Source organism: Prorops nasuta, unplaced genomic scaffold (assembly GCF_024137725.1).
Source record: "Prorops nasuta isolate Cenicafe-Biocafe unplaced genomic scaffold, Cenicafe_Pnas_1.2 PNAS00004, whole genome shotgun sequence".
NCBI classification, from domain to species: domain Eukaryota; kingdom Metazoa; phylum Arthropoda; class Insecta; order Hymenoptera; family Bethylidae; genus Prorops; species Prorops nasuta.
Genome location: NW_027116801.1, coordinates 4,411,526 through 4,425,614, shown reverse-complemented (window position 1 = coordinate 4,425,614; position 14,089 = coordinate 4,411,526). Strand labels below are relative to the sequence as shown.

The 14,089-nt window shown below is 38.1% G+C and overlaps 3 protein-coding genes across 3 annotated transcripts; all 3 read right to left on the bottom strand.

Moving 5' to 3' along the window:
- Nucleotides 1-870: 870 nt before the first annotated feature.
- LOC136772940 (uncharacterized) lies at nt 871-2,919 on the bottom strand. Its single transcript, XM_066726204.1, has 2 exons — nt 2,541-2,919; nt 871-1,208 (listed from the first exon to the last, which is right to left on the bottom strand). Exons 1-2 carry the CDS (start codon nt 2,917-2,919, stop codon nt 871-873), a joined length of 717 nt encoding a protein of 238 aa, XP_066582301.1.
- Nucleotides 2,920-4,572: 1,653 nt separating this feature from the next.
- On the bottom strand, nt 4,573-6,253 carry LOC136772739 (uncharacterized). Its single transcript, XM_066725866.1, has 3 exons — nt 6,043-6,253; nt 5,473-5,658; nt 4,573-4,961 (listed from the first exon to the last, which is right to left on the bottom strand). Exons 1-3 carry the CDS (start codon nt 6,251-6,253, stop codon nt 4,573-4,575), a joined length of 786 nt encoding a protein of 261 aa, XP_066581963.1.
- A 3,586-nt stretch (nt 6,254-9,839) lies between these two features.
- On the bottom strand, nt 9,840-10,945 carry LOC136772738 (uncharacterized). The gene is made up of 2 exons (XM_066725865.1): nt 10,750-10,945; nt 9,840-10,165 (listed from the first exon to the last, which is right to left on the bottom strand). The coding sequence occupies exons 1-2, from the start codon at nt 10,943-10,945 to the stop codon at nt 9,840-9,842; spliced, it is 522 nt and encodes a 173-aa protein (XP_066581962.1).
- Nucleotides 10,946-14,089: the final 3,144 nt, after the last annotated feature.

Below are 14,089 nucleotides of genomic sequence, written 5' to 3'. Positions count from 1 at the left end.
ATACAAATATAAATAAAAGTTCCTTGAATGGAGAATATCTTTGGTTACAGAGAATTTGTAAGTGTTTGGATTTATCATTGGGCGGCAAATAGATGTGGCTTGGTTGAAGTTCTACTCGTCTCGACAGTGCTGTCCTCTCGGTTGAAGTATATATACACAGCGAGAGGTTAACCCCACTTAAGCATGTACTGTAGTCGATATAATCACAACCGATCCCGTTACTCGGCCTCCCCACTTTGAAAGTCAGGGACGTTCCTCTTGAAGGCAAAACATGCGGACGGTGGAGTTTCACGTGGAGGCAATGACATACTGACCTTGATACCGGTGAACTTGAAGCGGGGAATTTTCTGTACCAATAGCAATGGAGATCCGTGTTCCCACCATGCGACACATTGACCTCGTTTCAACCCTTCCTACTCCCCCACCTTGCTCCCATCTTTCTTTTCCTCCCCTCCAAAAGTCTCTCTCATAATCCGTCCCCTCCAATATCCACCGTCTCTTATGTAGGTCATTAGCCTTTTCGTCTGACTGAATAACCTGCTTATGAGATACCTGCTTCATCTCTTCCTTTTTTTTCTCACGGTTGTCCATGTGTCAGAAAAACTGCTATGCGATGTATGACGAAAATTATCTGCCATGGCCAATTTGTGATTTTACACAAAACGAAAAAAATAAATAAATAAAATAAAACCAAAAGAATCGTATGTAGCTCAGGTGCATGGGTTACTTTAAAAAAAGCAATTTTATATACGTATACGTAAATATATAGTATAAAAAATGATCAACTTTTTATTAAATGATGTACATAACGATAAAGAATAATAAATAAAATGAATGTGATGGAATGGGTGATAAAATTTACTGCTTATTTTAAGGAATTTCATGATACTGATACTGATCTGCGTTGTATTCTGGTGCCCAGCCTTTGTAGGGTTCGTTAACTTCTTCTTGTGACCTGTGCCAGTGGTCATGATGAATTTCATGTGGTTTCACGATCCCATAACTAACTCTAGCTGCGTATGGTGGTGGCGGCGTTAATATGGCTTTAAGGGCCACTGCTCCCGATAGGAAGAGAGCTGCTAAACCTGCACCAAGACCTTTCAGGCCTATCAATCCAATTATAGTAATGACAATAGGCAAAATAATAAGTGCCTTCAGTTTTAACGCCAAAAGTACAGGTAAGATGATCCGTTTCAATTTTGTACGAGCTGGAAAATAAAACAAAGTGTATTTAGATTTGTCTAGTCAATGCTTATTTTATCATTTTAACTCTCTTAACTACAGTATATATTAATAACAATAATACATTTTTAGAATAGTTAAAATTTTTATACAAACTATTAACCAAGCATATTTGTTATATAGTTTTAACAACTGTCTATGGTGCATTAATTAATAAATTAAATAATTGTGCTCTTTCCAAGCATTATTTATATATTTTATTATCGTCTCAATATAAAAATTACACGCTGACAGGATTTCATTGTTTCTAGCAATCTCTAATGGGCACTTATCCCCAAATCAACTTTCCTTGACAGACGACACTCTCGTTCAAGGTCCTCTTTTCGATTACTTTCGGGGCGACTGTCCCACAAACCCGGAATCCCATCCAAACGCGTCCCACTTTATTCCTCCTCGCCCTTTCTCGATCCTCTCAGTAGCGGATACATGGAAGTGGCACACCTCTTAAAACAATCTTCTCGCTCTTACTCCCACCCTCCCCATCCCTATTTATTTCTTCTTTTAAAAGCTGAACGAAAAAATGTGGAATAAGTTTTAGTCAAAGAATATTTTAGGAATAACGATATATTTTTTTTGGCTTATCGTTATCTATAAGAAAAAATAGAGATTTGTCAAATCGAGAAAGATGAAGTACATTCTATCCTTGCTCTCACGTGTCACAGCCAATCAGAAAAGAAGGCACCGGAAGTCCTACTTTCTCACCAATGATATTCTACCACCATGACTTACTTCACGCTTATTGGTGGAACTTTTGAAAGGCAAGGTACTATAAGATTGTGTCTCGGTTGATGATGTTATCATATTTCACTCAGATGCGCATGAACACGAGTCTTCATGCTGAAGGAATAGTTTTCCTTCCATATGATGCACAAGCTTTATATCCAGTATGATTTCTACTTAAATTTATCTTATAGTCATTCAATGCACCGAGAATTGTACCTGTAGGTGCATGCACCTGTTGCATAGTAGTTTTTATATATATAAATCATGTAATATCATATATAAATTCTCAATTCTGATATATAACATGTTTTGATACTTTTAATAGGTGACAAAACAAGTAATAGTCTCCATACATATTCATCTTAAAATATTTGAAATTCTATTTGCCAATATATTGTTAATTTAAAGATTTACCAACGAATAAAAATTTATTTTACTTTTACATGAAGAGATGTATGTATGATTCTTTAAAGATTGAAAGATCACTTAAAAAATAATAAAAATAAAAGGTACAAAATGTTTAAGTTTTAACTCCAATTACACATTTGAAGATATTTTAAAATTAATTACTTTACCTTCAGACGCTCCTTCTGTTAAGCTTCTCAGTTTTACTCCAACCTCCTTCGTCCCGAGAGCACGACCGAAATAATCAGCAGTCGATCCATCATTTGGTAAATTTATTTGGACTTTGCGAGTCCTCAAGAACTTTTCGATTCTGCTTACTAATGGATCGGCTTCTGCACTAGACTCTTCTGGCTCTATTGTCACAGGAATTTTTTCCAACGTAATCATATCACCATACAGACTAATGGAATCTTTCTGTTCCAAGCTGTCCATCTCCATTGTAAGCTTTGATTCGAGCTGTTCCACAGTTTTAGGTTCCTGTACCGTAGTTGGATTAGCTGAGACCGCAGCCACCAAGTACAAAGAGACGAGCAATATTTTAGTCTTCATTTCAGCGAATCGTTACGATGGCCCTTTATAAAAAAATCGATAATGCGGTCTCGCGAACGAAGTAACGATTTTGACTGTTTCGCCCCAGGGGCTAGTTTTCTTTTATATCGTCCATTGAAGAGAAGAGGTGGGGCTATAGTGAACCATTTGGCAAGCGACATACAGTATCGTGGTGTCGGGAATTTTAATTCCGCGGTCTCCTCCAATTGTAATCGTTGCATATTGTAGGTGACGTAGAAAATGAACAAATTTTCCTTTTAACCGCAATCACTTTCTAATGATCCGAGATCTGATATGATGTTAATTAATCCGGGCTGCTTTATCAACCCTCCCCCCCCCCCCCTCCCATCCCCCAAAAGAAACGAGATACTAACGTTACTCTACTAAAAGCTATAAATATTTGCACCAAACCAATCAACAATTTGTTTCACAGTCATTGTCAGTAATTCTCATAGTATATTTGAGTATTAATATTGGCTTAACATTTAAGGCGAAAAGTATAATGCTCGTGTGTGCATAAGTTTATTTGCTGGCTTAAATCAATATTAGTTTTCAGGCTAGGTACTTTCTACTAACGAGAAAACAATCCGGCCATTCATTGGTGTGGATTCTCGCAGGCGTGTCATTTTCACGCTGCTGAAAATGGCAGAAATTTCAACTTCGATATATTTACGACGTGTGTACATTGACGTGACAGGCGCTGATGACTTTCAGGTGCAAAATTAGATTTCCGTGTCCGTCGCGACACGGCAAGGCATGCAAAACTTGTGGCCCGAATCCTCGTGCCTGGAAGACACGTAAAAGAGAGAAATGGTAAGGCCGAGGTTGCGGGTGGAGCGAGAAGGAGAGAGATGGATAGAGCGTGCGTGTGAGAGAGAGGGAACGATCGAATACCACGTTGGAGTGCAAATGAGCTAAAGGTACACCCATATACGCTTGGAATCGCATATGAGCTTGCTCCCGTTGTCATTGCTAGAGCGTCACGAAAATGACAATATTTCTCCACCAACTGGAGTGCTTCTGTACAGTTTCTATTGAAGAAAAAGTCTATCGATTATTCTACTGCATTAGAAATTCTCACTTTCCCATTAGCTCGATGATAGATTTCCCTATATGAAACAGTTGCATAAACACGAGAGCTATGATCAACCAGTTTCTCATCTAATCTCGATACACGACATCGAACTTCAATTATTATCAGCTGAGAGAAAATCTAATCTTACCGAAGGATCGCGTTTCTCCTTCAAATCGATGTAATTCTTACTTTCTACGGAGCACGGTTATTTATTACGAGTTACATCAGTATCCGTTTGAACTTGAAGCGCATCGCACCATAAATGGTTTAATTTCCAAAAGTATTTGTCTCTCGCGAGAATACGTAATCTTTTGGATCAAATATATAAATATAAGTTGTTTAAACTATTGGGTATAATGGGAGAAGAAGCAAATAAAAAGTGTTTTGAGTATTTGTAAGAATAATTTATTAACACAAATCGTTGAATAAATTATATAAAGATGCATAAGTTACGTATAATTAGGTATAAATACTAATCTAGCGGCCCTGCTTACTGAGCCGATCAGTCCTTGAGATGGCTTCTCGAATTCGATCGATTTTCGCAAATGGCACGAAAAAGTTGAATGAGAGAGCACGGCTTAAGCAGCCTCGTTGATGGGGATTTGAGCAGCGTATGCCATATTGTGGGCATCAGATTTGGAGGCAGCAATGTCGAAGCTGCGCTTGTAGTAGCCCTGTGATTGGCCAGTTCCGGATGCACCACCTGCCCAAGCCTGAGGAGCAGGGTCGTACCATCCGTTGGAAGGCTGGGGATTCTTGCCGAAGATGCTTGAAGCGGTCACACCACTACCACCGAAAAGTTTCTGGAAGGCCAAAACTCCAGCGAGCAAAAGGGCGATTTTTCCAACGAACAGAGCTTTCAGAACGAGCAGACCCAACCCACCGAGCAAGATTGGTACAAGGGCGAAGATCTTTACTCCAGCTGCAGCGATGAGTGGCAGGATCACCTTCTTGATCTTTCCACGTCCTGCAAAATTAAATCCTTTTTTTACCTGATTTATTTTAAGCTCGAAACTATTATTATTCTTCATAGTGTCTTTTATGGTTTATTCAAGCTTCTAATAATGCGTGGTACTAAGAATAATTAATTACTTTTCCTTTTTTAACTAACTTCACAATTACAGTTCTCCTAAGTAACTTTCCACGTGATTGTCACGTTTGAAAGAGTTGTCCATTTTTAGTATACACTTTTCGAGAATTTCATTACGGAGTGAAGTGGGAAGAAGAAAGCAAATGCCATTCCTTGAAAAACGAGTTTGTCCGGAATGGGGTAGGCTTGGTACATGTAGATATTACGAAGGTGAAAGGAACGATGAAGAGCATATTCTCCTCTACATAAAAGTGACGTAGTGAATCTGTGACGTTGCAACGCTTGACTTGTAATATCACAGGGGATATTGTGGAAAAGGGATAAAGGAGGCTTGGGGGGAATTACGTAACTGCGATTCCTTCTATTCTAGCAAATTATTTTTAAATACCTTCGGAGAGAGCACGAGAGACTGATCCTTCCTCGGGCATGCTCAATTTCAGGCTGTGGCTCTTGAAGAAGGACATAGCAGATTCGTACAGCATACTGGCTAACTTGATAGTTCTGTCTGACGTGTCACGTGGCAATTCATTCATGATCTCAACTTCGGTTTTCAGGCTTTTACCGCTGCGTTCCACTGAAACGAAAGAAAGCTTATTTCTACGAATGACCCTGATCCTACGAAACGCGTTACTCTTTTGAGAATAAAAACGTTGCCCAATTTAACATGAAACTTGTCCAACTTTTACTATTTTACATTTCTATTTTACTCCTTAAAGCCAAAAATTTGGATTTTACAGAACTGTTGAATTATCGATACATCGCACATTTTCACGGCTCACAGGTGACAAGATTTGCTTTCCGCAAGTGAGTTCTATTCAGTCATACAGCAAATAAGCAAACAAAAATACAGAAGAAGAAAATAAGTGTTAATAAGTTTATTATTTACAAAAGCAATTCGTGTTTAAAATCTATAAAGACTGGATATTATTCATAGACTTTTAGGAATTGTTGAACTTACTTGGCGTTTCCCGAATGAAAGTGACTCCATCGATGAGTTGGAGGTCGGCGGACCTGGCTGCTCTTTCGAGAGCATTTGCACTTTTAACAAGGATGCAGCTGAAGAGCTCGTCTTCCCTCTGAAGGCAATCCAGGCTCTGGCTGATTGTGTCTGGTGTAGGTACGGCTAATGCCGACGCAACGAGGAGTCCCAACATGAATAACTTGTTCATCTTTCCTGGGGATTTCTGGACTTTTCGAATTTCACGAGAAACGCACGAGCAGTCGATCGGTGCACTTGGTCCTCGGAAAATTTTCAGAGTAAAGTGTGACTTGGCCCTGCTAGGCTTGAATCTTTATAGGCGTTCCAGGGAGGACCCCTTGTACCCCCACCACCCCATAATTCTTATGTGTGTGACGATGACGAAGTCAACGACGCAAGGTGTGCGCACTCATCTACGTTTGGAGTCGACGAGACCACCTCCCCACAAAACTTTCCTCGATAATTTTTTAAACAAACGCACCTCTCGTGCTACGCGTCTGCGTTGGGCGGACCCTATTCCTATCCAGCCTCACCGTGTGTAAGTGCATACGTGTACCTGGCCCCTAGTATTTGGGTCAGTAGGAGAGGTAACCTGGACCATTAGGGATTCCAGGACTTCATTGGTCCAGTGATCTTCCGATGCGTTTATTAAGTATCTTTGCCCTAATAAGGAAATCGGGTTAGAAGCAGTTCCACACTGGGCAGGTATTTCCAATCTTATTATTTATGAGGATTATCGGGGCTTATAGTCAAAGGTACGAGCCAACCCAAAATTCAATGTGTCATATTTCTAATACGTCCATTGACCTACATAAGTACATCACGATGTGTGGGTAAACCTCAATCATTCACGTAACAAACGTGCTATTTCACGATTAAAGGTCTAAATTCATCCAACTATGCTCACAGTTAAATTCTAACGCTATTCGTAGCCCCAGGAACAAGCAGAGCTGTCAAGAAAATGTTTTAATTGGACCAGGAATTTGAGAAAATACCTCTAACTTGATTTGATAAATATTGATGAAGAATAATTAGTATGTAAAGGGGGTAAAAGGTAAAAATTCATAAAACGCAAAGCTTTATTCAAATTAGTCGACTATAATAGTATGTTTATTATCTCCATCGATAATCAAATTAATTAAGAATAGGATGCGCGGGTATATTTTGGGTATCGAAAAAATTGTCCAACCAAATGCGGCTTGGGGACTGCATTAAGCATGCATAGCGGCATAAAAGCAACAATGAAGCTGCTTTTTCTTCACCGCACATTTCTTTATTACAACCTCAAGCGTTTTTAGTGCAGAATATCTTCGTATTGCCTGTCGCGTAAATTAGTGGTTACTGAAAATCAGGCAGTTTCTAACAATGTGTGTGTAGGTAAGAGCAAGCAGGCAGACTCTGTAACGACAAACAGTGCCAATCACTGTACGAGGTGTTATATGCATCCGCGTGCATATACATACACGAGAGCGTCGTTACTTGCCAAGTCAGTTGGAAACTACAGCTGCACCTGACAGCACATGCCTGTCACTAGATAATAACAATGCCAGGGCCTGCTGCATCAAGTATTAGGTAAGTACTTTACGTTTTAAACGCGTAAAGGGTCGGTAGGAGAAAGTGCGAGTGCATGTGTGTTCGTGTATGCGCGTGTCTGTACCAAGCTCGACGATTTTTCAGGCCCTTGTATCCAGTCATCACGTGCATCGAGCTGTTTACCTTGACCCAGAGACGCTAGCCGGTAACGCGTGAACCTTAAGAGATTACGTTTCCTCAACGGGTTTTCTTATATAACTTAGAATATATACAATTAAAACTAAGAAATTTGACAATTAACCCGATAGGCTTCATCAAATTTAACTTTCAATATACGATTATTGAAAATAATTGAATCCTCGCATAGACCCAGTGTGACAATTTTTAATAAAGCTTATCATTTACAATCTTGACGAGTTTGGAAGTGAAGCCTTTGCAGAATAACACATTCTTCGTACTTACGTTCTCTAGATTTTTATCAAGCATAAATGACCCGTATTGAGACGCGTACAACAGATTATTCACAGTTATTATGATTCGTAAGGTGTGAAAATTTGCTATAATGCTCGTTTATGCATATTTATACATGGAAATGTTCACTTACAATGTAGTACTGAAAAGATTCGTTAAAAGAGAAAGTTCTTCTTGCAGATTCCGCTGATCGTAAATAATCAATTATTATTTTCTTGAGGATCAAGGGGATTCGTGTAAAATACGCACATAAAGAATTAGTATTAGCTGCGCGAGTACTCGAAAATGCTAAAATAATTGAGGGTGGTGTCTGAATGATAGCTGCTTTTGAAGAGGGGGTGAGGGTACGCCTTATTAGCAATACGCGTTCCATTGTAGTCCAAGAATCTTTAAATATTTAACAGCACCGGGCTTCGTCATCTTTCTTTAACGGTATATCCGGCTATGAAACATCCACTACATTTTCGCGATTGATTTTCTGGGTTATGAAGCTGTCGACTCTAATACTTCCCCGTTTTTCGTCCTTGGTATTCGAAATTCCACACGGTTCACGATAATGATGAATTCGCCTCTGTCTCTTAAACATTCTACTCTATTGCATGTCAAACTATCGCTGCGAATCCGGAAAAGAAAAGTGACTAAAAAATGACGCCCATTTACCGAAAGAGAAAACAAGAATGCGACCCAGTCTTCTTACTTTATAATCAAATTCCAAGTGCGTTAAACGGAGAAACTTTTTGTCGGTAAAGTTATGGATGATGAACTTCAAACACACAGTGATGTATCTTACTCTTTCACAAATGTATGCAGAAATCTTACTTTACCCTCCAAGAGTAAAAGCAGTTTTGCAAAATTAACGCTTTCAATAAGACAGTTCGAGTGTTTTCTCTTTAAAAAATTAGATGATAAAGTATTATAAATAAGAACAATACTCGTAAAAAATCTATTTTTATGATTCGAAGCATTTGCCTTAGTGTTTGATTTAATAGCTAAAAGATTATGAAGATCCATTAAATATTTATGAGGCTCTCAGTACTTTTGAGATAGATTGGATATAGTAAACCCGAAGACCAAAAGGTCGCTGACCCAATAGGCGTGTCCTCTATGTATACTTGTACTATATTTCGTCTTCTTTCTTTCGCTCTTTATCAATGAGTTTTCTTCTTCAACATTCAATAATTTTGTCGTTTAGCCTTTATTTAAATATAAAACTATCACATTACACAACACTTTTTCCAGTATAACAAGTAAAAAATTAAATAAACCAAAACTGAAATACAATCAAAAGTGTTTTAAATCAATTCCCCTTGTATCATCAAGGTTATTCAATTTTTCATTTATGTTATTATTAAATTATAAAAATAAAACTGCAAGAGCTATACCTTATAATAATTGTAGAAAAATTACACTTTTTCTTTAAAGTTCGTTTTCTCTTATAGTGCTTAATTTAAATTACTTTTCCGGATTCTATTATGTTAATTTAACTACTCTTTTCTAGCAACAAGAAAGTTATTATTTGAAATTACAATATATGCATAGTTACAGGAAAATCTTCAAGCTTTCTCTACGATACGCCCTAAATAAACTTTATTTATGTTATTCATCCAGAAAACTGTTCTAATTTCATAAATTAAAAATTATCAAATCTATTTCATTTTCTTTTACGTTTTTAATTCTATCGATATGTATCTTATAAGAAGTTAAACGAATTGACCATAAGATTTTAGAAAAGAATTGGGAGAAAATTGATTCAATTTTGTTTAAAAAAACCTTTATTTCTTTCTGCGTCTGTCTCTATAATATTTATATGGTTCAGTATCCTCTCCTTCGTCCGCAATATCAAGTGCGACATCCTTTCGTCTATATTTTCCAGCTGATAAGTTAACCAAGTCATAATTATGTCCGTAGGAGCTTTGGGCCACTCTTTTAAGGCCCACTATAGCTGCCAAGATGAGACTCATCAAACTAAGGACAACAGCTTTACCACTTAAAACAGCTAAAGCTTTTAAGGCAATAGGCAACAAAATTGACTTGATAAGCAAGAAACCTACAATCAGAGGCAGCACGTATTTATTGAGCTTGTGCTTTCTTCTACGACCTGAAATCATATGTCACAAATTACATACACCATAATTATAAATATAGTATGAATAATAATACACCTCTAACATATTTAATACTAATAATTTTAACAAGTGTAATACATTTATAATTTCAGGTTATTCAATACTCATGTAAAGTCTGCGGTCTCATGATGAATGACTGTTGGATACTATAATATATGTAAGTAAAATTCGAATGATTTATTAATCGGATAATGCAAATTTGCAAAGATTTTATAAAGGCAAAGGTTAATAATTTCATAAACTGCGTTCTTCGTACTCAAACGATCGTTCTCGATAAAACTTGGCTATATTCTCGCGCGTGCAAAAGATTAATGATTCTCGAAAAAAAATTAAAAAATGTTTGAAGATGATAAAAACTAATTATCATTCGTAACATTTATCAGAATGCAAAAATTATATTTATATTTAATTAAACATGATGAAATGCACTGGTTATTATGTTAATTTAAATTTATATTCTACTGTTAATCATATATGTATCAACGGCTTGTTAGAATTATTTGACATCGAGAAACTAACCACGTCTCTTGATTAATAAAAAATTTTAAGGACATACCTTCAGTATCACCGAACGATTTAGAGATTGGTAGAAAAGCATCCACGATGTTTAGTAATCCTTCGGAAACTCGATCTGACGGGCTCAAAGATGATATCGTTTTTAGCTTTCCAAAATGGTCCGCTTTGGTGGTCTGTAGGTTTTCCATCGATCCAAATACAGGAAAGAACAGTAGTGCATAGAGAATAAGCATCATTCTTTCATCGGAGTTTCGTGATCCTTCACCAAATGCCGTGTACTTAATAGCAAGTATTTATTGAGAATGGAAAGAGAGCACAGATGTGCTCGCAAATAAAATGTTAACTGACATCAGGAGCAGGTGGGTCGATTAGTTTATATAGCGGTAAGAGAAAAGGCCCCATAAGTCCGCCATCTATCTCGGTACTGACGCGTGACGAAAGACTCTTCCTTTATTCCTGGCCTGTGAGCGAGTCCTTTCGAACATTGGCTACACCGGATTGGTCAATTGTTTCGTCGCGCAAATGCTTCCCTTCGAATTTTTCAAGCGGGATAAATAGATCATCGGCTTCATCATCATTGATGACGATTCCTCCGTGAGAGAGCGCACCATCCATCGAGCGTTCATTATCGATCCAATTCCCTTCACACTCGACTGCTTCTTTCTCAGTGGTTTCGTTAACACCTCGTCGTTCGGGGATACCGAAACATCTCTTTTCTCGTTCCTGCTATCGATCTCCAATCAATAAAATCCCTAATAAAACTGCTCCGCTCTAAAGTCTATCACCGTAAAATCACTTTGAAGAGCCTATCGAGACAGGACATTTCAATTGAATCTCGGTCAACCCTATATTATTTCTACGATACTAGCAACGCAAGCTTCCATAGAAATTCTCAAATAAATAATCTTAATAAAGTATAAACTCGTATTGCAATTATTTGATAAATTAAAAAGTATAGTAATAATGAAATCGAAGCTTCCTTATATATAATTTTTATGGAAGACTCATACGAGGATCGTGGGATGAGAGGAAATGATTAAAATTTGTAGTCTTTAATTTCGTAGAAAGTTTATGAAGGATCGAGGATGATTAAATTCGATCGGAAGAAAATCATGAATCTCATTAAGTCTCGGATTCGTATGTGGAGCTAATTAGCGATCGCGAGCTCCGTCCTTGGCATTGAATGTGAATAAAGTGGCTTGACTTAATTATAATTGTATTTGTGTACATAGACGCGGTTAGCGCCGAAACAAAGAACGGTAACCGCAAAGAAAACCGTAATGATAATGGTGACTTAACAGGCATAGCGACACGACCAGCTCTAAATAATCTATCCTTCTTTTTGTTATCTTTCCTACTTCTCACAATAATTATTCAAGAGTCCAGGCTGAAAGGTTCGCGAAGGAAGTAGTGAAATTACCCCTTGCTATGTTCTTTATAGCCAAAGTAATATCCTTCGTTGGCATATGAATAAAACTACTGTACCGATATCTGGGTTGCTCGCTTCATACACGAGGGACTCGACTAATTCGATCTGGATTATTTGTCGATGCGACCGTTCGAAGGTTAGGTATTCTCATTTTCATTCGGTCTATCGACTCCAAATTATCCATACCAGGCGAGAATTTGTAAATATTCTAAAACGAAAATTCCTCATCTGTCGTAAATTCAATGGCATTTAATTTTAAATTTACCTCTGTTGAGAATCAATAAAAATATAAATTTGCACCTGAAAACAGCACAATTCAACTTTTATTTATCTTGTATATCCAATGAAGCGACTGTCAATTAAATGTAACAGACGTGACAGATAGAATGAAGTAATTTGTAGCTGTTTTGCTTTGTGCAATAGCGTTAAATCTGGTGTTCTTCAGAAACTACCATTTTAAAGCGTAACACAGTTTTTTGCAGATTCTGAAGCAAGTGTAATGTAAGCATCACTACCCTACGAGGTGTTTGGATAATTCAAGCTACCTACTCACAAAAATCTCAAAGGATTAACAAAACTGCATCCTGTCTTATCAACCAGTGAGTCCATGCATCAAAAAAACACCACAAGTGAGTAACAACAATTCTCAGTAAACGACATCGAGCAGAAATAGGAGTGAGAAAAATATATAAAATTAAAGTGGAAAATTGCAGGAATACCGTGTCAATAACGTAAAATTGTGGAATAAAAGAAGCTATAAAAGTAAACAAATGAAATTAGCATAAACGGAAAGGAAAGAATGGAATCAATGGAAGCAGCAGTGAAAGGCGTAAAATTGATCGAGAGACTGGGCAAAAAAAGCTACGGTAAAGAAAGAATGTCGATAGAAATAATGGACGAAGAGGGTAATGCAATATCAGGATGACCGATCACGAACCGGGTAAGTCCAGAGTGGCGACGTGGACGTTCACCATTGCTTCGGCCCGGATATCCGCTCAGCGTAACCCAAAAAATTGTCGGTGGATGATCACTGTGATTAGGCCAGTCATCACCATCGCTATTACACCCTCCGCTTGTCCAGTGTGCGCGTGCACACCGACGCAACTTGGCAAAACCCTTGCGAGCTCGAGAAAGGCGATAAACCTTCCCTCCACCGAAACATAGGTGTGTGTGTGTGTGTGTGTGTGTGTGGGAAGCTTGTAGTATCCGTGTACGAAAAGCAGGAGTATAATCGAGAGTGCAGGGGAAGCGTGTTGGTACTGTAGTGACACACCTACTTGCGGTACGCGTTTGCACGCGTGCAAACACAAACTTACAAGCATCGGACTGTCCCTCACTCTGACAATCCGGATCATAGTAGTTATAGCACACATATATTGCTGCGCCGGCGTTCATTTTTCACGGACTGTCGATCTGGTCGGCAACTGAAGCGTGCCTGGTCTTCGCGAAGCCACGCTCGGGTCGTCTAAGGGGAATCAAGAGCAAGTTAGTTCTTGACTGTTCGCTGCACTGTTCGTTCATCCATCCATATTGACCATTACGATTGGTGAAGCACCTACGTTAGTATCCATCTCTCAAAAATCTAGAGGATCCTTGCTGATCTTTATCGCGTACTCTTCGGTAAGTCACTGTTGCTACGAACGTTTAAAACTGGTCGCAACAGGTTTACCACACTGCACTGTCCAACGGATCAACGATCTCTAGTGCGAATGTATTTGGTATACAAGAATTTGCATAATGGATCCTGTGGATTGATCCTTCCTGCTTCGTGCTTCAACCATCGACCATGTGAGTTCGTCAAGAGGACGATGCAATCTTCGGATTAACTAGTAGTGGTAATGAAAATTCACGTCAGTCTAGAATTATTTACGTCATTGGCATTTTTGAGAATTGTTAATTTTAATCGATGTTGGTACAGTCGATTTAAGATCTGGTTGAAAAATTTTGATTG